We start from the raw sequence: 22725 nt of genomic DNA on the forward strand, positions 1-22725 counted from the left end.
GATGTGTAGAGAGATTGAACGTCTATGGTTATGTATGTACATATATATATATATATATATATATATATATATATATATATATATATATATATATTTATTAGTCTTTCATGTCTTGGTACAGGTACAGCTCGGTGTGCTGGGGGACACCAGGGGTTTATCCCCAGTGTATTTTTAACTCAGACTACCCCCTCCCTTTCATGCACCTGAACTGTATTTCCTAATTGATTTGAGCAACTTACATTTTGTTCTGGTGGTATTTCCATAATTGTCTGCTAAAATGATGGATATTAGAAGAATAATGTGAGGTACTTTGTTCATTTTTGTGTTTTTATGTGATCTTTATATATTTCATCCTCATTCCGTTTAGAAAATTGGTATTAACAAGACTGATCCTGGATCACTGACGACGGAAGAGATTAGCAGATTTGTACGCCTTGACATTGACCCTTCTACAATAACTTGGCAAAGAGGTATCTAAATACATCAGCAGGGTGTGTTACGTACATAAATGGTTAAATCTAGGTCTGATTCAGTGCTTAGCCTACTACACTCATTGGCTCTTAACTATCTTGACAGGTAAGGGGGTATCCAATTAGTCCCAAGAAAAAAAAATTGTGCCACTTTATTTTCCAGCCTTCTCATTTAGCTCCATTTTTTTCCACCCACAATTTTCCATTTTCAGGTGAAAACACAGGTCGCGACATTTTGCTGATCCTGTCTTTTTTTCATGACTGCAATCGGGTAAAAAATGCAAGCGCATCTCAGGCGAAACAAAATCCCTGATAACTGTCTGCTTCAGGGCTAGATGGATAGCCTCAGGGGGAGGTAATTAGCCGTGATAAATTACAGCGGCTAATTGGATTACCTCCCTTTTGTGTCTGATCTACAGTATAACTTCGGACATGGCCATAGGCCTCCCTGCCCTGAGAACTTAAAGGTAACTCAGTAGTCATTGGAGGACTACTAACACCCCATTTGCTAATGCATCGGGTGTAGTATGACTAGTCGACAATCAGAATGTCCATATTCAAACGGTCAGCATGGGCGTTAGGTCGACAACCAGTATGTCAGCACACATTCAGTGTCGATACTAGAATGTCAACATGTGTGGGATTTTTGTTTTTTTTGTGCTTATCCTAAACCTATTCCTAATAATGAACCGATGTCTCTGCACCATGATTTCCGTGTGACAGTACATCAAAACATTGTAATATTTTTCAGAATCTTGTGCATTTACAGCTAAGTGAAAAATACAAACACAGTCTGGTTCATTGCTCCTCTTAGTGCAGCCTGATCTTTTTCAGAACAAAAAGTTACCCTCAATCTGCAACACAAATCAAAATAAATATAATGAAAAATGTGTAAAAGAAAAGAGTGGAATAATAAAGTCCCCAATGTAATCAATCCAGCAGTGTCCATATCCTTATTGCTTTTTGCTCCTGACTCCTTGAACTTCTTGAATAAAATATCCTCAAAGATACAGTATAGTAAAACAAACCTTTGTTTGAAAAATATATTCTAGTAGTAAAAATAGTATTTCTCTTACGTCCTAGAGGATGCTGGGGACTCAAAAAGGACCATGGGGTATAGACGGGATCCGCAGGAGACATGGGCACGCTACAAGACTTTTACTGGGTGTGAACTGGCTCCTCCCTCCATGCCCCTCCTCCAGACCTCAGTTAGATTCTGTGCCCAGAGAGACTGGACACTCACTAGGGGAGCTCTCCTGAGTTTCTCTGAAAAGACTTTGTTAGGTTTTTTATTTTCAGAGAGACCTGCTGGCTACAGGCTCTCTGCTGCGTGGGACTGAGGGGAGAGAAGTCAGACCTACTTCTTCTGAGTTAAGGGCTCTGCTTCTTAGGCTACCGGACACCATTAGCTCCAGAGGGTTCGATCACTTGGTGCGCCTAGCTGCTTGTTACTGGAGCCGCGCCGTCACCCCCTCACAGAAGCCAAAAGAAAGAAGCCGGGTGAGTATACAGAAGGCAGAAGACTTCAGTGACTGCAGAAAACTTCAGTAACGGAGGTACAGCGCAGCAGTCGCGCTGCGCTCCATGCTCTCACACACACACACACGGCACTCACAGGGTGCAGGGCGCAGGGGAAGGCGCCCTGGGCAGCAGGTTACTGGAGTTTTTCACTGTCAAAAAGCATATTATCGGTGCCTGGGCACTAAATATAAGACGCCCACCAGTATAAAAATTTGAATTTGAGCGGGACTACAGCGCTCCGGGTGGGGGCGTGGCTTAGCCCGCACAGCTTACCAGCGCCATTTTCTCTCTTCACGGAGCATGCAGAGACGTTGGCCCGGACCTCCACTCTCCTTAACAAGTACAGGGAGCAAAACGGGGGGTGGGGGGGGGTGATCATATATTATTTTTTTTAAGTAGTATATGGACGCTGGGGTGTGAGCTGGTATACTCCCTCTGTGTTCTCTCTATCAGGCTTCCCTGTGGGTCTGTCCCCTATTACCAGTGTGTGTGTGTCGGTACAGTGTCGACATGTCTGATGCTGAGTGCTCCTCGTTACTGGGGGCGCAGAGAAGGATTTGGGAGTGACTCTGTCGGCACCGCCGACTGCTGATTGGGTGAATATGTTGAGTACATTGAATGCAAATGTGGCGTTATTGTCTAAGAGGCTGGATAAATCTGATTCTCAGACACAAACGTGGAGAAAATCCATGGAGGACGCCTTGTCTCAGGTACAGGCCCCCTCAGGGTCACAGAAACATTCATTTACCCAGATGGCAATTACGGATACCGACACGATTCCAGTGTCGACTTTAGTGAAGCCAGTTTACATCCAAAATTGGTAAAGAGTATTCAGTACATGATTGTGGCAATTAAAGATGTTTTACGTATTTCTGAGGAACCTCCTGTTCCATATACAAGGGTTTGTTTATTTAAAGGGAAAAAGCCTGAGGTGAAGTTTCCCCCCTCTCATGAACTGAACGCTCTTTGTGAAAAGGCTCGGGAGTCGCCTGACAAAAGGTGGCAGATTCCCAAGAGAATTTTTATGGCATATCCTTTCCCCTCTGATGACAGGGAAAAGTGGGAGTCCTCTCCCAATGTGGACAAGGCTCTGTCCCGGCTGTCCAAGAAAGTGGCGCTTCCGTCTCCTGACACGGCTGCCCTCAAGGATCCTGCGGATCGTAAGCAGGAAACGACATTAAAGACCATTTATGTCACTACGCGTGCACTCCTCAGACCTGCCGTGGCGTCGGCATGGGTGAGTAGTGCTATTGCTAAGTGGGCTGATAATTTGGCATCTGACATGGATACCCTTGATAAGGATAACATTCTTTTGACTCTCGGTTATATCAGGGCCGCTGCAGCTTACCTAAAGGATGCGGCGAGGGATATTGGCCTCTTGGGATCAAGGGCCAATGCCATGGCAGTCTCGGCCAGGAGAGCGCTGTGGATTCATCAATGGAATGCTGATGCCGACTCCAAGAAAGCTATGGAAGCTCTACCTTATAAAGGTAGTGTCTTGTTTGGTGATGGCCTCGCTGATCTGGTGTCTACCGCTACAGTGGTTAAGTCATATTTTCTTCCTTATGTTCCCGCACAACAGAAAAAGGCGCCCCATTATCAGATGCAGTCCTTTCGGCCTAATAAATACAAAAAAGGAAGGGCTCGTCCTTCCTCGCTTCAAAAGGTAGTGTCGGGTGCTCAGGACCAAAAGTCCTCCCCCGCCTCTGCCAAGTCCACCGCATGATGCTGGGGCTCCCCTACGGGAGTCCGTGCCAGTGGGGGCCCGTCTCCGAATCTTCAGTCAGGTCTGGTTTCAATCAGGCCTAGGTCCTTGGGTCTTAGACATAGTGTCCCAAGGGTACAAAGTGGAGTTTCAGGAGATCCCCCCCCCCCCCCCCCCACCGATTTTTCAAATCAGCCTTGCCAGTTTCCATCCCAGAAAGGGAAGTAGTAAATGCTGCGATACAAAAGCTGTGTCAACAGAGTGTCATTGTCCCGGTTCCCCTGTCCCAACGGGGAGAAGGGTTCTATTCGAGCCTCTTTGTCGTGCCAAAGCCGGACGGCTCGGTCAGACCGATCCTGAACCTAAAATCCCTCAATCTGTATTTGAAAACTTTCAAATTCAAGATGGAATCTCTCCAAGCTGTGATTTCCAGTCTAGAAGGGGGGGATTTTATGGCGTCAGTCGACATAAAAGATGCCTACTTACACGTCCCGATTTATCCTCCAAATCAAGCTTTCCTGAGATGTGTGGTGCAGGATTCTCATTACCAATTTCAGACGTTGCCGTTTGGGCTTTCCACGGCCCCGAAGGGTCTTCACCAAAGTCATGGCGGAAATGATGGTACTCCTACGCAAGCAGGGTGTCACAATTATCCCGTACTTGGACGATCTCCTGAGATCGAAGGAGCAGTTGCTAAGAAATGTGGAGCTCTCCCTGACGGTTCTGCAACGTCATGGTTGGATTCTATATTTGCCAAAGTCACAGTTGATTCCAACAACTCGGCTGCCTTTCTTGGGCATGGTCCTGGACACGGAACTGCAGAGAGTGTTTCTTCCGGCGGAAAAAGCTCTGGAAATCCAGGGCATGGTCAAGGAGATTCTGAAGCCGGCAAGAGTGTCGATTCATCAATGCACTCGAGTGCTAGGGAAGATGGTTGCGGCGTACGAAGCCATTTCGTTTGGCAGGTTTCATGCCCGGGTGTCTCAGTGGGACCTGCTGGACAAATGGTCTGGGTCTCACCTACACATGCACCGGAAAATAAGTTTATCTTCCAGGTCCAGAATTTCTCTCCTGTGGTGGCTGCAGAGTTCTCACCTTCTAGAAGGACGCAGGTTCGGGATCCAGGATTGGGTCCTGCTGACCACGGATGCAAGTCTCCGAGGCTGGGGAGCAGTCACACAAGGAAGAAGTTTCCAGGGAAAATGGTCAAGCCAGGAATCTGGTCTCCACATAAATTTTCTGGAGTTAAGAGCCATTTACAACGGCCTTCTGCAAGCGGAAAACCTTCTTCGAGGTCTACCTGTCCTGATTCAGTCGGACAACATAACAGCGGTGGTGTACGTAAACCGCCAGGGCGGAACAAAGAGCAGAGCGGCAATGGCGGAGGCCATAAGAGTTTTCCGCCCAGCGGAGAAGCACGTGAGCGCTCTGTCAGCAGTCTTTCTTCTGGGCGTGGAAAACTGGGGAGCAGACTTCCTCAGCAGACACGATCTCCATCCAGGAGAGTGGGCTCTTCATCAAGAGGTATTTGCAGAAGTGACAAGGCGTTGGGGAATTCCTCAAATAGACATGATGGCGTCTCGCCTCAACAATAAGCTTCCGAGGTATTGTTCCAGGTCAAGGAACCCCCAAGCAGGTGCAGTGGACGCCCTGGTAACTCCGTGGGTGTTTCAGTCGGTATATGTGTTCCCTCCACTTCCTCTCATTCCAAAAGTGTTGAGGATCATAAGACGAACAAGGGTTCCGGCAGTACTCGTCGTTCCAGATTGGCCACGGAGGGCCTGGTATCCGAATCTTCAGGAATTGCTCATAGAAGATCCTTGGCCGCTTCCTCTCAGAGAGGACCTGTTACTGCAGGGGCCATGCGTATTTCAGGACTTACCGCGGCTGCGTTTGATGGCGTGGAGGTTGAACGCCAAATCCTAGCTCGTAAAGGTATTCCAGGGGAAGTCATCCCCATTCTCCTTAAGGCTAGAAAGGAGGTCACGGCTAAGCATTATCACCGTATTTGGAGAAAATATGTGTCGTGATGTGAAGCTTAAAAAGCTCTTGCGGAGGAGTTTCACCTGGGTCGTTTCCTCCATTTTTTGCAGGCAGGTGTGGATGCAGGCCTGAAATTGGGTTCCATCAAAGGGCAGATTTCGGCTTTATCTATTTTCTTTCAAAAAGAATTGTCCGCCCTTCCTGAAGTTCAGTCTTTCATGAAGGGAGTGCTGCATATCCATCCTCCGTTTGTGCCACTCGTGGCACCGTGGGATCTTGAAGTGGTGTTACAATTTCTTATGTCTCACTGGTTTGAACCTCTGCGAAAGGTTGAGTTGAAATTTCTCACTTGGAAAGTGGTCATGCTTTTGGCCTTGGCGTCCGCCAGACGGGTGTCAGAATTGGCGGCTTTGTCTCACAAGAGCCCATATTTGATTTTCCATGTGGATAGAGCGGAATTGAGGACTCGTCAACAATTTCTGCCGAAGGTGGTTTCTTTGTTTCACATAAATCAACCTATTGTGGTGCCTGTGGCTACGGATGCTGTGGCGGTGCCAAAATCTCTTGATGTCGTAAGAGCTTTGAAAATTTATGTCGCCAGAACGGCTCTTGTTAGGAAAACGGAGGCTCTGTTTGTCCTGTATGCTTCCAACAAGATTGGAAATCCTGCTTCCAAGCAGTCTATTGCATGCTGGATTTGTAGTACGATTCAGCACGCTCATTCTACAACTGGGTTGCCGTTGCCAAAGTCAGTGAAGGCCCATTCTACCAGGAAGCTGGGCTCATCTTGGGCGGCTGCCCGAGGGGTCTCGGCACTTCAGCTTTGCCGAGCAGCTGCGTGGTCTAGTTCAAACACTTTTGCTAAGTTCTACAAGTTTGATACCCTGGCTAATGAGGACCTCATGTTTGCTCAATCGGTGCTGCAGAGTCGTCCGCACTCTCCCGCCTGGTCTGGAGCTTTGGTATAGACCCCATGGTCCTTTTGGAGTCCGCAGCATCCTCTAGGACGTAAGAGATAATAGGATTTTAATACCTACCGGTAAATCCTTTTCTCCTAGTCCGTAGAGGATGCTGGGCGCCCATCCCAGTGCGAACTGTTACTTGCAGTTGTATTGTTAGTTGTTGGTTTCGGTTACACGAAGGTTGTGTATCGGTTATGTTCAGCTTGTTGCTGGTTTTCGTTCATACTGTTATCTGGTATTCCTGCTAATCCAGTTGTACGGTGTGTTTTGTGGTGTGAGCTGGTATGTATCTCACCCTTAGTTTAACAAAAATCCTTTTCCTCGAAATGTCTGTCTCCCTGGGCACAGTTCCTATAACTGAGGTCTGGAGGAGGGGCATGGAGGGAGGAGCCAGTTCACACCCAGTAAAAATCTTGTAGTGTGCCCATGTCTCCTGTGGATCCCATCTATACCCCATGGTCCTTTTGGAGTCCCCAGCATCCTCTACGGACTAGGAGAAAAGGATTTACCGGTAGGCATTAAAATCCTATTTTCTCTGACGTCCTAGTGGATGCTGGGACTCCGTCAGGACCATGGGGAATAGCGGCTCCGCAGGAGACAGGGCACAAAATTTAAAAGTTTGACCACTAGGTGGTGTGTACTGGCTCCTCCCCCTATGACCCTCCTCCAAGCCTCAGTTAGGTTTTTGTGCCCGTCCGAGCAGGGTGCAATCTAGGTGGCTCTCATAAAGAGCTGCTTAGAGTAAAAGTTTTGATAGGTTTCTTATTTTCAGTGAGTCCTGCTGGCAACAGGCTCACTGCAACGAGGGACCTAGGGGAGAAGGAGTGAACTCACCTGCGTGCAGGATGGATTTGCTTCTTAGGCTACTGGACACTAGCTCCAGAGGGACGATCACAGGTACAGCCTGGATGGGTCACCGGAGCCGCGCCGCCGACCCCCTTGCAGATGCCGAAGTAAGAAGAGGTCCAGAAACCGGCGGCTAAAGGCTTTTCAGTCTTCATGAGGTAGCGCACAGCACTGCAGCTGTGCGCCATTGCGCTCAGGCACACTTCACATCAGCGGTCACTGAGGGTGCAGGGCGCTGGGGGGGGCGCCCTGGGCAGCAATGAGATTACCTTTCTGGCTAAAAAGAATACATCACATATAGTCCCTGAGGCTATATGGATGTATTTCACCCCTGCCAGGTCTCAGAAAAACCGGGAGAAGAGCCCGCCGGAATAGGGGGCGGGGCCTATCTCCTCAGCACACAGCGCCATTTTCCTACACAGCTCCGCTGCTAGGAAGGCTCCCAGGCTCTCCCCTGCACTGCACTACAGAAACAGGGTAAAAAACAGAGAGGGGGGGCATTTTTTGGCGATATTATATATATTTAAGCAGCTATAAGGAAACAACACTTATATAAGGTTGTTCCTATATAATTATAGCGCTTTGGTGTGTGCTGGCAAACTCTCCCTCTGTCTCCCCAAAGGGCTAGTGGGGTCCTGTCTTCTATCAGAGCATTCCCTGTGTGTCTGCTGTGTGTCGGTACGTGTGTGTCGACATGTATGAGGACGATGTTGGTGTGGAGGCGGAGCAATTGCCGGTAATGGTGATGTCACCCCCTAGGGAGTCGACACCGGAATGGATGGCTTTGTTTATGGAATTACGTGATAATGTCAGCACGCTGCAAAAGTCGGTTGACGACATGAGACGGCCGACAAACCAATTAGCACCTGTACAGGCGTCTCAAACACCGTCAGGGGCTGTAAAACGCCCTTTGCCTCAGTCGGTCGACACAGACCCAGACACGGATACCGAATCTAGTGTCGACGGTGAAGAAACGAACGTATTTTCCAGTAGGGCCACACGTTATATGATCACGGCAATGAAGGAGGCTTTGCATATCTCTGATACTGCAAGTACCACAAAAAGGGGTATTATGTGGGGTCTGAAAAAACTACCTGTAATTTTTCCTGAATCAGAGGAATTGAATGACGTGTGTGATGAAGCGTGGGTTACCCCTGATAAAAAACTGCTAATTTCAAAGAAGTTATTGGCATTATACCCTTTCCCGCCAGAGGTTAGGGAGCGCTGGGAAACACCCCCTAGGGTGGACAAGGCGCTCACACGTTTATCCAAACAAGTGGCGTTACCGTCTCCTGATACGGCCGCCCTCAAGGATCCAGCTGATAGGAGGCTGGAAAATACTCTAAAAAGTATATACACACATACTGGTGTTATACTGCGACCAGCAATCGCCTCAGCCTGGATGTGCAGTGCTGGGGTGGCTTGGTCGGAGTCCCTGACTGAAAATATTGATACCCTGGATAGGGACAGTATTTTATTGACTATAGAGCAATTAAAGGATGCATTCCTTTATATGCGAGATGCACAGAGAGATATCTGCACTCTGGCATCAAGAGTAAGTGCGATGTCCATATCTGCCAGAAGAAGTCTATGGACACGACAGTGGTCAGGCGATGCGGATTCCAAACGGCATATGGAAGTATTACCGTATAAAGGGGAGGAATTATTTGGGGTCGGTCTATCGGATTTGGTAGCCACGGCAACAGCCGGGAAGTCCACCTTTTTACCTCAAGTCCCCTCCCAACAGAAAAAGACGCAGTCTTTTCAGCCGCAGTCCTTTCGTTCCTATAAGAACAAGCGAGCAAAAGGACATTCATATTTGCCCCGCGGCAAAGGAAAGGGTAAGAGACTGCACCAAGCAGCCCCTTCCCAGGAGCAGAAGTCCTCCCCGGCTTCTGCAAAGGCCTCAGCATGACGCTGGGACCTTACAAGCGGACTCAGGGGCGGTGGGGGGTCGCCTCAAGAATTTCAGCGCACAGTGGGCTCATTCGCAGGTGGACCCCTGGATCCTGCAGGTAGTATCTCAGGGTTACAGGTTGGAATTCGAGAAGTCTCCCCCTCGCCGGTTCCTAAAGTCTGCTTTGCCAACGTCTCCCTCCGACAGGGCGACGGTATTGGAAGCCATTCACAAGCTGTATTCTCAGCAGGTGATAGTCAAGGTACCCCTTCTACAACAGGGAAAGGGGTATTACTCCACGCTATTTGTGGTACCGAAGCCGGACGGCTCGGTAAGACCTATTTTAAATCTGACATCTCTGAACCTGTACATACAAAAATTCAAGTTCAAGATGGAGTCACTCAGAGCAGTGATAGCGAATCTGGAAGAAGGGGATTTTATGGTGTCCTTGGACATCAAGGATGCTTACCTTCATGTCCCAATTTGCCCTTCACACCAAGGGTTCCTCAGGTTCGTGGTACAAAACTGTCATTATCAGTTTCAGACGCTGCCGTTTGGATTGTCCACGGCACCCAGGGTCTTTACCAAGGTGATGGCCGAAATGATGATCCTTCTTCGAAGAGAAGGCGTATTAATTATCCCTTACTTGGACGATCTCCTGATAAGGGCAAGATCCAGAGAACAGCTGGAGGTCGGAGTAGCACTAACTCAAGTAGTGCTCCAACAGCACGGGTGGATTCTGAATTTTCCAAAATCCCAACTGATCCCGACGACACGTCTGCTGTTCCTAGGGATGATTCTGGACACTGTTAAGAAAAAGGTATTTCTTCCAGAGGAGAAAGCCAGGGAGTTATCCGAACTAGTCAGGAACCTCCTAAAACCAGGGACAGTGTCTGTGCATCAATACACAAGAGTCCTGGGAAAAATGGTGGCTTCTTACGAAGCGATTCCATTCGGCAGATTCCATGCACGAATTTTTCAGTGGGATCTGCTAGACAAATGGTCCGGATCGCATCTGCAGATGCATCAGCGGATAAAATTGTCGACAAGGACAAGGGTCTCTCTGCTATGGTGGTTGCAGAGTGCTCATCTGTTGGAGGGCCGCAGATTCGGCATACAGAACTGGGTCCTAGTGACCACGGATGCCAGCCTGAGAGGCTGGGGAGCGGTCACACAAGGAAGAAACTTCCAGGGCGTGTGGTCAAGCCTGGAAACGTCTCTTCACATAAATATACTGGAACTAAGAGAAATCTACAATGCTCTAAGCCTGGCAAAACCTCTGCTTCAGGGTCAGCCGGTGTTGATCCAGTCGGACAACATCACGGCAGTCGCCCACGTAAACAGACAGGGCGGCACAAGAAGCAGGAGGGCAATGGCAGAAGCTGCAAGGATTCTTCGCTGGGCGGAAAATCATGTGATAGCACTGTCGGCAGTGTTCATTCCGGGAGTGGACAACTGGGAAGCAGACTTCCTCAGCAGACACGATCTTCACCCGGGAGATTGGGGACTTCATCCAGAAGTCTTCCACATGATTGTGGTCCATTGGGAAAGACCAATGGTGGACATGATGGCGTCCCGCCTCAACAAAAAACTGGACAGGTATTGCGCCAGGTCAAGAGATCCTCAGGCAATAGCTGTGGACGCTCTGGTAACACCATGGGTGTACCAGTCAGTGTATGTGTTCCCTCCTCTGCCTCTCATACCCAAGGTACTGAGAATTATACGGCAAAGGGGAGTAAGAACGATACTAGTGGCTCCGGACTGGCCAAGAAGGACTTGGTACCCGGAACTTCAGGAGATGCTCACGGAAGATCCGTGGCCTCTACCTCTAAGAAGGGATCTGCTTCAGCAGGGACCGTGTCTATTCCAAGACTTACCGCGGCTGCGTTTGACGGCATGGCGGTTGAACGCCGGATCCTAGAGGAAAAAGGCATTCCGGAAGAGGTCATCCCTACCCTGGTCAAAGCCAGGAAGGAGGTGACTGCACAACATTATCACCGCATTTGGAGAAAATATGTTGCATGGTGTGAGGCCAGGAAGGCCCCGACAGAGGAATTTCAACTGGGTCGATTCCTACATTTCCTGCAAACAGGATTATCTATGGGCCTCAAATTAGGGTCCATTAAGGTTCAAATTTCGGCCCTGTCGATTTTCTTCCAGAAAGAATTGGCTTCAGTTCCTGAAGTCCAGACTTTTGTAAAAGGAGTACTACATATACAGCCCCCGGTTGTGCCCCCAGTGGCACCGTGGGATCTCAATGTAGTTTTGGATTTTCTCAAATCCCATTGGTTTGAGCCACTCAAATCGGTAGATTTGAAATATCTTACATGGAAAGTAACCATGCTACTGGCTCTGGCTTCAGCCAGGAGAGTGTCAGAATTGGCGGCTTTGTCGTATAAAAGCCCATATCTGATTTTCCATTCGGACAGGGCAGAATTGAGGACGCGTCCTCATTTTCTGCCTAAGGTGGTATCAGCGTTTCACCTGAACCAGCCTATTGTGGTGCCTGCGGCTACTAGCGATTTGGAGGATTCCAAGTTGCTGGACGTTGTCAGAGCATTGAAAATATATATATTTCAAGGACGGCTGGAGTCAGAAAATCTGACTCGCTGTTTATACTATATGCACCCAACAAGATGGGTGCTCCTGCTTCTAAGCAGACGATTGCTCGTTGGATTTGTAGCACAATTCAACTGGCACATTCTGTGGCAGGCCTGCCACAGCCTAAATCTGTCAATGCCCACTCCACAAGGAAGGTGGGCTCATCTTGGGCGGCTGCCCGAGGGGTCTCGGCATTACAACTCTGCCGAGCAGCTACGTGGTCAGGGGAGAACACGTTTGTAAAATTCTACAAATTTGATACCCTGGCTAAGGAGGACCTGGAGTTCTCTCATTCGGTGCTGCAGAGTCATCCGCACTCTCCCGCCCGTTTGGGAGCTTTGGTATAATCCCCATGGTCCTGACGGAGTCCCAGCATCCACTAGGACGTCAGAGAAAATAAGATTTTACTTACCGATAAATCTATTTCTCATAGTCCGTAGTGGATGCTGGGCGCCCATCCCAAGTGCGGATTGTCTGCAATACTTGTACATAGTTATTGTTACAAAAAAATCGGGTTGTTTATTGTTGTGAGCCATCTTTTCAGAGGCTCCTACGTTATCATACTGTTAACTGGGTTCAGATCACAAGTTGTACGGTGTGATTGGTGTGGCTGGTATGAGTCTTACCCGGGATTCAAAATCCTTCCTTATTGTGTACGCTCGTCCGGGCACAGTATCCTAACTGAGGCTTGGAGGAGGGTCATAGGGGGAGGAGCCAGTACACACCACCTAGTGGTCAAACTTTTAAATTTTGTGCCCTGTCTCCTGCGGAGCCGCTATTCCCCATGGTCCTGACGGAGTCCCAGCATCCACTACGGACTATGAGAAATAGATTTATCGGTAAGTAAAATCTTATTTTTAATTACCTACCGGTAAATCCGTTTCTCCTAGTCCGTAGAGGATGCTGGGCCCATTTTAGTACCATGGGGTATAGACAGTTCCGCAGGATCCTTCGGCACTCTGACTTTTTGCCCCTCCTCCAGACCTCAGTATAGGAACTGTGCCCGAGGAGATGGACATCTTCGAGAGAATAATTTTCATTAAACTAGTGGCGAGATTCATACCAGCTCACACCACACAAAACATGCCGCCTAACATGGCCTTTAACATAACCCATGCTAACGTGCATACATAACGCCACAGGAACTGCTGTGAACAAGTTAACACAGGAGAACCTGTGTAAAAAGACAAAACGTAATTTGCAGGAAAAATGAGCACTGGGCTGGCGCCCAGCATCCTCTTCGGACTACGAGAAAAGGATTTACCGGTAGGCAATTAAAATCCTATTTTCTATTACGTCCTAGAGGATGCTGGGGTCCATTTTAGTACCATGGGGATGTACCAAAGCTCCCAGTACGGGTGGGAAAGTCCTAATGTTCCTACAGAATTGACTGACCAAACTGAAGGTCGTCAGCAGCCAAGGTGTCAAACCTGTAAAACTTAGCAAACGTGTTTGCCCCTGACCAAGTAGCTGCTTGACAAATTTGCAACGCCGAGACACCCCGGGCAGCCGCCCAGGAAGAACCCACTTTCCTTGTAGAGTGAGCCTTTACTGAACTCTGTAACGGCAATCCTGCCGTGGAATAGGCGTGCTGAATGGTACCTCTGATCCAGCGCGCAATAGTCTGCTTAGAAGCAGGACCCCCAATCTTGTTGGGGTCATTGAGGACAAACAAAAATTCTGTTTTCCTTATCCGAGCCATTCTTGCAACATAAGTCCTCAACGCTCTTACGACATCCAAGGACTTTGAAATGTCTGAGGTGTCAGAAGCCACTGGCACCACCACTGGTTGGTTGATATGGAAATAAGACACAACCTTTGGGAGAAAATGCTGACGCGTCCGCAGTTCAGCTCTATCTTCATGAAAAATCAAATAAGGACTCTTGTGTGACAGAGCCCCTAATTCAGACACTCGTCTGCCTGACGCCAAGGCCAACAGCATGACCACTTTCCAAGAAACTTCAACTCTACCTCTTGTAGAGGCTCAAACCAGTCCGATTTAAGGAACTGCAACACCACATTAAGATCCCATGGCGCCGCAGGAGGCACAAAGGGAGGTTGGATGCGCAGAACCCCCTTCACAAACATCTGGACCTCGGGAAGGGAAGCCAACTGTTTCTGAAAGAAAATGGACAAGGCCGAAATTTGGACCTTGATAGACCCTAATCTCAAGCCAGCATCCACACCCGCCTGTAGAAATAGAAGACGTCCTAATTTAAACTCCACCGCAGGAGACTTCTTGGATTCACACCAAGATACATATTTTCTCCAAATACGATGGTAATGTTTGGACGTTACCCCTTTACTGGCCAGAATAAGTGTGAGAATGACTTCATTGGGTATACCCTTACTGGCTAGGATCTGGCGCTCAACAGCCATGCCGTCAAACGCAGCCGCGGTAAGTCTTGATAAACAAACGGCCCCTGCTGAAGCAGGTCCTCGCGAAGAGGCTGAGCCTCTTCCAGTAATAACGCCTGAAGATCTGGATACCAAACCCTCCTTGGCCAGTCTGGAGCAATGAGAATTGCTCGAACCCTTGTTCTTCTGATGATCTTGAGAACTTTTGGTATTTAGTGGAAGTGGAGGGAACAGATACACCGACTGAAACACCTACTGGGTCACCAGTGCTTCCACTGCTATTGCTTGTGGTTCTCTCAACCTGGAACAATATTTCTGAGGCTTCTTGTTGAGACGTGATGCCATCATATCTACTTGAGGAACGCCCCAACGATCTGCTACCACTGCAAAGACTTCTGGGTGGAGGCCCCATTCTGCTGGATGGAGATCGTGTCTGCTGAGGAAGTCTGCTTCCCAGTTGTCCACTCCCGGAATGAAAATTGCCGACAGAGCTTTTGCATGTCTTTCTGCCCAGAGGAGTATCTTTGTCACCTCTGCCATTGCCGCTCTGCTTTTTGTTCCGTCCTGGCGGTTTATGTAAGCTACTGCCAATACATTGTCTGACTGGATCTGTATGGGATGACCTTGAAGAAGGTGTGCCGCTTGATGAAGGCTGTTGTACACAGCTCTCAATTCCAGAATGTTTATGTGAAGGAATACTTCTTGACTTGACCATTGTCCTTGGAAGCTTTCCCCTTGCGTGACTGCTAACCAATCTCGGAGGCTTGCATCTGTGGTCACCAGGATCCAAGTCTGAATCCCGAACCTGCGTCCCTCCAGGAGGTGAGAACTTTGAAGCCACCACAAGAGTGAAAGACTGGCTTTTGTAGACAGGATTATCCTCCGGTGCATGTGTAGGTGCGATCCGGACCACTTGTCCAGTAGGTCCCATTGGAACACCCTGGCATGGAATCGGCCAAATTGTAGAGCCTCGTAGGCCGCTACTATCTTCCCCAGCAGGCGGATGCACTGATGAATCGATACGCGTGCTGGTTTTAAAAGTTGTTTGACCATCCTCTGGAACTCCAGAGCCTTTTCCACCGGTAGGAATACTTTTTCTGTGCTTCCATGTCCAATATCATTCCCAGAAATGATTACCTCATTGTGGGTTCCAATTTGTGATTTTGGAAGGTTTATGATCCAACCGTGCTGTTGAAGCACCGTCAGGGAAAGTGCAATGTTCTGCACTAGTTTCTCCCTGAATCTCGCTTTTATGAGGAGATCGTCCAAGTATGGAATGACTTTGACTCCTTTCTTGTGAAGAAGAACCATTATCTCCGCCATCACCTTAGTGAATATTCTCAGAGCCGTGGAGAGCCCGAAAGGCAATGTTTGGAACTGGTAGTGGCAGTCCTGCACTGCAAACCTCAGGTATGCCTGATGCGGCGGGTAGATGGGAACATGTAAATAAGCATCTTTGATGTCCATCGATACCAGAAATTCCTTTTCCTCCAAGCTGGAGATCACCGCTCTCAGGGATTCCATCTTGAATTTGAACCTTTTCAAATAAAGGTTCAGAGTCTTTAGGTTTAAAATCGGTCTGACCGAGCCATCAGGTTTCGGCACTACAAACAGGCTTGAATAAAACCTTTTTTCCTGTTGTGACACAGGAAATAAGGAAATTACGTTGTCTTGACATAATTTCTGTATTGTGTTCAGCACTTTTGCTCTGTCCTGAACAGAAGCTGGTAAGGCTGATTTGAAAAATCGGCATGGGGGAAGGTCCTGAAATTCCAATTTGTACCCTTGGGATACTATCTGCAATACCCAAGGATCCAGATCTGAGTGAACCCAGACCTGGCTGAAAGACAGTAGACGTGCCCCCACCCGATCGTACTCCCGCAGGGGAGCCCCAGCGCCATGCTGAGGTTTTAGCAGAAGTAGCTGTTGACTTCTGCTCCTGCGAGCCTGATGGTGTTGTAGATTTTTTACCTCTTCCTCGCCCTCTTCCTGTGAAGAAGGGGGTAACCTTTGCCTTTTTGGACTTGTTGGGCCGAAAGGATTGCATCGTATGAGAATGAAATCCTTTCCTAGGTGGAGCAGCTGCGGAAGGCAGAAATGCTGACTTGCCTGATGTTTTTGTTGAAATCATGACATCCAGCTGGTCTCCAAAGAGGGTCTTCTCCATTGTAAGGAAGCGCCTCAATATTATTTTTTGATTCCGCATCAGCATTCCATTGGCGGATCCACAGCACCCTGCGGCTGAAATCGCCATAGCGGAGGATCTTGAACTCAGCAACCCAATATCCTTCATAGCTTCAACTAAGTAACCTGCAGCATCTTTGATATGGCCGAGAGTTAGGACTATGTCATCCCTGTCAACTGTCTATGTTAACAAGCAAGTTGTCAGACCATTTTTCCACAGCGTTACCTACCACGCACAAGCAATGGTGGGCCTGAGCACCTTCCGTTAGCCGTATATATGGATTTTAGGGTTGTTTCTAATTTACGGTCAGCTGGATCTTTTTAAAGAGGCTGAACCAGGGGCAGGCAAAACAATTTTCCTAGACAGCCGAGAAACTGAGGTGTCTATCATTGGGGGTGTCTCTCATTTGTGCATGTCTTCCTCAGGGAAAGGGTACGCTACACGTATCCTTTTGGGAAGGGTAAATTTCTTCTTAGGGTTAGCCCAGGATTCTTCAAAGAATACATTCAAATCCTTTGAAGGAGGAAAAGTCACAACCTGCTTTTTATTTTATTTAAAATACCGTAATCCTTTTCTTCTGGGACCAGTGTTGTTTCAGGAAACTCCAACACTTCCTTTATAGCAACTATCATACATTGTATGCTTTTGTCTAATTTGGGGTCTACCCCTCTCAAATCCCCAGTGTCGACGTCAGAGTCGGAATCTGTGTCTGTGTCCCCTTGCATTATCTGGGCCAGAGACCTTTTCTGGGAACTGGATGGGACCCGAGTGGATGATATGGAGGGTTCAGTAAACAGTACGTCCTCCACAGACTGCCTCCAATATTTAGTCTGTTGTTGAGACTCGAGAGAATTTCTTTGCAAGCATTGACATATTCTTTTGCAACATTCTCGCCCACTCCGGCTTCCTTCTGAGAGGGAAGGCCCACCACATTACCCTCTTGTGCATCTAAAATGGATTCTTCCAGGGAAGAACCCTCCCCAATGTCTGACATGTTACGCACTGCACACACACACCCACACCCCTATCACACAGGGGAGCTATTGGGGACAGACCCACACTAAAGTCTGTCAGAGAGACACGGAGGGATTTGCCAGTCCACACATTGCGCCTTATTGTGAATTGTGGAAATATTACCCACTTACAGCGCATATACCAATAATAGGCCCACAGACCTAATTATAATGAACACACTCTGCCCCTTCTTTAACACCTTGTACTTGTATCAGCGTTGTCATGAGGAGAAACAGCGTTCAAGAGCTTCACACTGGAGTTTCTGCAGGAGAAAATGGCACCCAGTGAGTGTTCTGGCAAGTCTGAGGAGAAGCCCCACCCTTCAGCCTCAGCAATGTAATATTTATACTGGCTGGGGATGGCACATCAGCGGCTGTACATGTATGTACACTTTTTGCCAGCGAGAGAACGGTTTTAAAACATGCCCTCAGAGCACGCCCCCCCACGCGCTCTGCACCCTTGTGCTGAGAGACATGGCGCGCAGCTTCCCGCCGCTGCGCGTGTACCTGTATGCTGCCAGCGATGACCGGAGGATCCCCTCTCTGCAGGACTCCGGTAATGTACTCACCAGCCTTCTGACTTCTGGCTCTGTTAGGGGGTGGCGGCCGTGCTGTGGGAGTGAACGCTGGCCAGGCTTGGGCTGGGTTCAGTACCCTTCAGGAGCTAATGGTGTCCTGTCAGCGGAAGCCGAGCCATTAACTAATTGAGAAGTTGGTTCCTACTCCCCCCCCCCCCCCCTAAGTCCCACGAAGCAGGGAAGCTGTTGCCAGCAGCTTCCCTGTAAAATAAAAAACCTAAGAAAGTCTTTTTCCGGCAAAGCTCTGTAGAGCTCCACTAGTGTGCATCCAGTCTCCTGGGCACATTTTCTAAACTGAGGTCTGGAGGAGGGGCATAGAGGGAGGAGCCAGTTTACACTGTTGAAAAGTCTTAAAGTGCCGAAGGCTCCTGCAGAACAGTCTATACCCCATGGTACTAAAATGGACCCCAGCATCCTCTAGGACGTAAGAGAAAACGGTGTACTACTTCCATCCACAGAAAATATATCTGACTTACCAGTTGGCTCCCACCACACCTTAGTGATAGCTATAGAGAATTTACTTACACTCCAGGGAATAGGTTATTGGTATTAGCTAAAATAACTAGTTTTAATTATTTAGCATGGCTTGTTTTCATTTACGCATAAGACTTTGTACTGCAGTACCCTGTGTGTCTCTTTTATCTGTGTCTTTCTGCGAATTGACACTTCAAACTTTGCGTTCTGTTCCATAGTGTTGGACACAAATGATAGATTTCTTAGAAAAATCACCATTGGAGAAGCAAACACAGAAAAAGGGTTTTCACGGCAGGTAACTTCTTGAAATACTAAAGTGCACTGAAATGTTCTCATGGCTGTGCTTGATCAATGCTGCTTCTCTGTGATTTGTATGTTTAATCTTAGCTATGCATTTTTGGTGGTTATAGTTTTTGTCCATGACCTCAAAATTATGTACAGTATAATATCCACATTCGAATTAGTTTCGCAAAGCACTGTTATAACATGAAAGCTTATTGGGGGGGGGGGGGGGGGGGGGGGGGGGGTTTGAAAATATTTTGTTTTCCTCTGTTCTTCAAGACAGAATCCACAATCCTCTAGGGCATGTAAGACTCTTTCTTTGGCCTGAATATACACTGCTAAATCTTTCTACACCTGCATTTCTGGAACCATTTATAATTCAGTTGCTAATTGTCTAATGTTCTGTAATGTTGGAGGTGGTCGGGGATGGTTTTCATAAATTTAGTCAAAATATTTTTATAAAGTATTGTCTATGGAGGAAGCTGTCATTCCCATATGGTGACTAGCTGTACTTTTTCCATTACATTGTTAAATCAAGTTATTAAGAGCATTTGGCATTAATGCTACATGTAGCATCTATTGACAAGGTTGATTACATAACACTGAAGCTTGGCATGTCAAAGTTTAAGGAGTCTTTTATATGGGTTGCCGATACAAGTCTGTGCTTTTGCTTTTCTTTTTCATCCACTAGGGGTCACTGGAGTACTCTTGGGATATGGATGGGGCGTTAGCAGGATAGGCACACTTTAAATATTTAAATTAGTAACTCTCCTCCCTCCTCCATACTCCCATAGTACCTCAGTGTGTTTTTCTGTGCCTCACCAGGATAGAAGCACACGTGGAGTCCTCCACGCATTTTGTTCTCATTTTTACTTTATTTTTCATTTAACTTTTACTTTAACTCAATCCCTTCCCAGCTTAAGAAAGAAGCTTGGGTCCGGGATTGTGGAAACTGCTGCATGCAGATCTTAGCTTGTCCGTGCTCAGAGAGGAGCACCGCCATAGCCTACAAGCAGCTCAGCTTTTTCCAGTCTGAGGCTGCAGGAAGGAACTGGACGGAGCTTGTGTGAAGAAGCCCCTTCATAGCCCCAACATTATCGCAGGTATTTATAAGAATCTAGAATCAGCGCTTTTTCCGCCTCCCGCTCCGCCCGCCGCCAGGCCGCTGATACACGCTGCCGCTCCCCAGCTCCCGTCCTGCGCCGCTCCCCAGCTCCCGGCCGCTGTTACAGAGGGAGACACCCGCTGCAGACGCAGCTGCCAGCGGTCCACGGCTCATATCGCTCACTAAGGTAGATCACGATACGGGGGTAGCAGAGTGGGGAAGACTGCCGGCGCCTCAGCCCTTACTCAGATCGTGGAAAGCGCTCACTGCTGCCACGGTCTGTCCCCATTACAGGCAGCACAGCTGCAGGGAGAGAGGGGGGGGGATAATGACCACAGCAGCAGCACTATACAGGCTGCAATATTAATAAAAAGGCTGCATAGTTTAACCTGTAACAGGCTGTTAAGCCTATATTAATAAAAAGGGCATGGTTTTAAGGGTTATAAATGTACCAAGGAGTATTTATAACCTGGAATGTTGCTATGTAATACATAGACTATAAGCACATGGCTGGAGGCCATTTTAACTATACTTCCTGCTTCTTCTTCCAGGAAGGTGCAGTCCTACAACACTCCGCCACCGGATGGAGCAGGGGTGTTACTAGGAATTTAGATGGATCAAGTTTCATATAGTCTGGCCACGTGCACTGCACTTCGGCCGTATACACACCTTAGTAACATTTTACTGAGTCATGGGACTTGTCTGTCTTTGTCTATTTGTTTGTCTGTGTACATAATGAGTAAGGCACCGGCAAAATCTAAAAAGCAGCTTAACTGCAATGTCTGTCAGAAACGGCTAGATCTGAGGCTCGGGTGAGACCGCCAGAGATACCGGAAGCATCTCGGGAAATGTCTCAGTCCTTGCAAAGGTCCAAGTCTAGTTCAGGTCACAAAGAAAGTTATCATTTGTCTTATAATTTTCCAGTTTCTGCTATGTTGCATCCTGACGATTCAATGCCAGACCTCACTGCGCAAGATGAATATGAGGAAGGTGAATTGGACCAGCAGTTAGATAGTGAGGATATTGACAGTCCGGGCATTGATAATCTTATCAGGGCGGTACGTCAGTCTCTGAATTTTACTGAGACGAAGAACCTCTTACAAATGATGAGGTGATATTTGCTAAACGACAGATCTCCAGTGCATTTTCCTTTTTTCATAATCTCTTAATAAGCAGTTAATAGAGGCATGGAAGAATCCGGATAAACGCTTTTCTATACCTCGCCGGTTTCTGTCTAGTTACCCGTTTCCAGAGTCGGTGACATCTAAATGGGAGAATCCTCCAATGGTGGATTCGTTGGTGTCAAAACTTTCTAAAAAGTTAATCATTCCAGTACCAACTGCTACTATGCTTAAAGACCCGTCCGAGCGTAAACTACAAACTATGCTAAAGTCAATGTATACAGCAGCAAGGGTGCTGTTTAGACCTGGTTTGGTTGGAATTTGGGTAAATAAGGCTGTAATTATATGGATAACACAGCTCAGGTCGGCCTTACAAGACGACCACCTTATACTTCTCGCTGATAACATCTGTGAAGCTGCTGAGTACCTATGTACAGCTTCGATGGACGTCTACCAGGTCAGTTCTCGCCTTTCGGCGTCAATAGTTACGGCACAACGGGCACTCTGGCTGCGTTCTTGGCTGGCGGAGGCAGAGGCCAAATGAGGAATAGCAGCGTTACCTTACGCAGGTGAGAAGTTGTTTGGTCCTGAATTGGACAAATGGATTTCTGTTTTCCTACCATTGCCTGCACAGGTACCTTGACGGAAATACTCTGGACCAGCGTTCAAATCCTTTAGACCTCAGCCCTTTCGAGGCCGTGGTAGAGGAACAGCCACACATGGTAGACGTGGTAGAGGACATGGTTTTCAACAAACCACCACCTGTCGTCAAAACGTTAAGACCACCGACAAACCAGTGGCATGATGGGCTCCCAGCCCATCTCGGATCTTCAGTGGTGGGGGCACGCCTTCAGACGTTCCATTTGGCGTGGTTCCAGACATCCACAGATGTGTGGATCCGCAATTTAGTGTTAAAAGTTTACAAAATAGAGTTCGATTGTCTCCCACCAATGCGCTTTTTCAAGACGGGACTGCCTGTGTCATCAGACTGTTCTGCAGATCGCGATTCAGTCTCTGCTAGATTCCGGTCCCAGTTCACCAACAAGGTCAAGGTTATTATTCCAGTCTTTTTGTAGTACCAAAGCCGGATGGATCGGTCAGACCGATATTGAACCTAAAGGGGCTCAATCAGTACGTCACTTATTACAGATTCAAGATGGAATCTCTGCGGTCAGGGATTGCAGGTTTAGAGCCACAGGAATTCATGATGCGCTGGATCTCAAGGATGCGTACTTACACATTCCGATTTGGCCACCGCATCAGGTACTTAAGGTTTGCGGTACAGCAAAACCATTTTTAATTTCAGGCTCTACCGTTTGGCCTCTCGTCAGCGCCTCGGGTATTCACCAAAGTGATATCTGTGATGATAGCTCATCTCAGATCCCTGGGAGTGATAATAGTTCCGTACTTGGACGATCTGCTCATCAAAGCTCCGTCTCAACAGATACTCCTCCAACATGCCTTGCTGACATACAATGTGCTAGTTCAGCACGGTTGGATTGTCAACTTCAAGAAATCAAATCTGATTCCATCTCAACAACTTTAATTCCTAGAAATGATTCTCGATACAGTCAGTCAAAGAATTCACCTGCCAGAACAGAAGGTACAAAGTATTCGTCATCTG

The 22725-nt window shown here is 47.8% G+C and overlaps 1 protein-coding gene across 2 annotated transcripts in view; it reads left to right on the forward strand.

Annotated features, from left to right (window-relative positions):
• Positions 1-22725, forward strand: part of MTHFD1L (methylenetetrahydrofolate dehydrogenase (NADP+ dependent) 1 like) — a 598574-nt gene that overhangs the window by 250042 nt on the left and 325807 nt on the right. For both annotated transcript variants that reach the window (XM_063917907.1, XM_063917906.1), the window contains exons 16-17: positions 368-470; positions 18812-18888. In XM_063917907.1, coding sequence (XP_063773977.1) covers positions 368-470; positions 18812-18888 — 180 coding nt within the window. The remainder of the gene's footprint in view (positions 1-367; positions 471-18811; positions 18889-22725) is intronic.

Source organism: Pseudophryne corroboree, chromosome 4 (genome assembly GCF_028390025.1).
Source record: "Pseudophryne corroboree isolate aPseCor3 chromosome 4, aPseCor3.hap2, whole genome shotgun sequence".
Taxonomy (NCBI): domain Eukaryota; kingdom Metazoa; phylum Chordata; class Amphibia; order Anura; family Myobatrachidae; genus Pseudophryne; species Pseudophryne corroboree.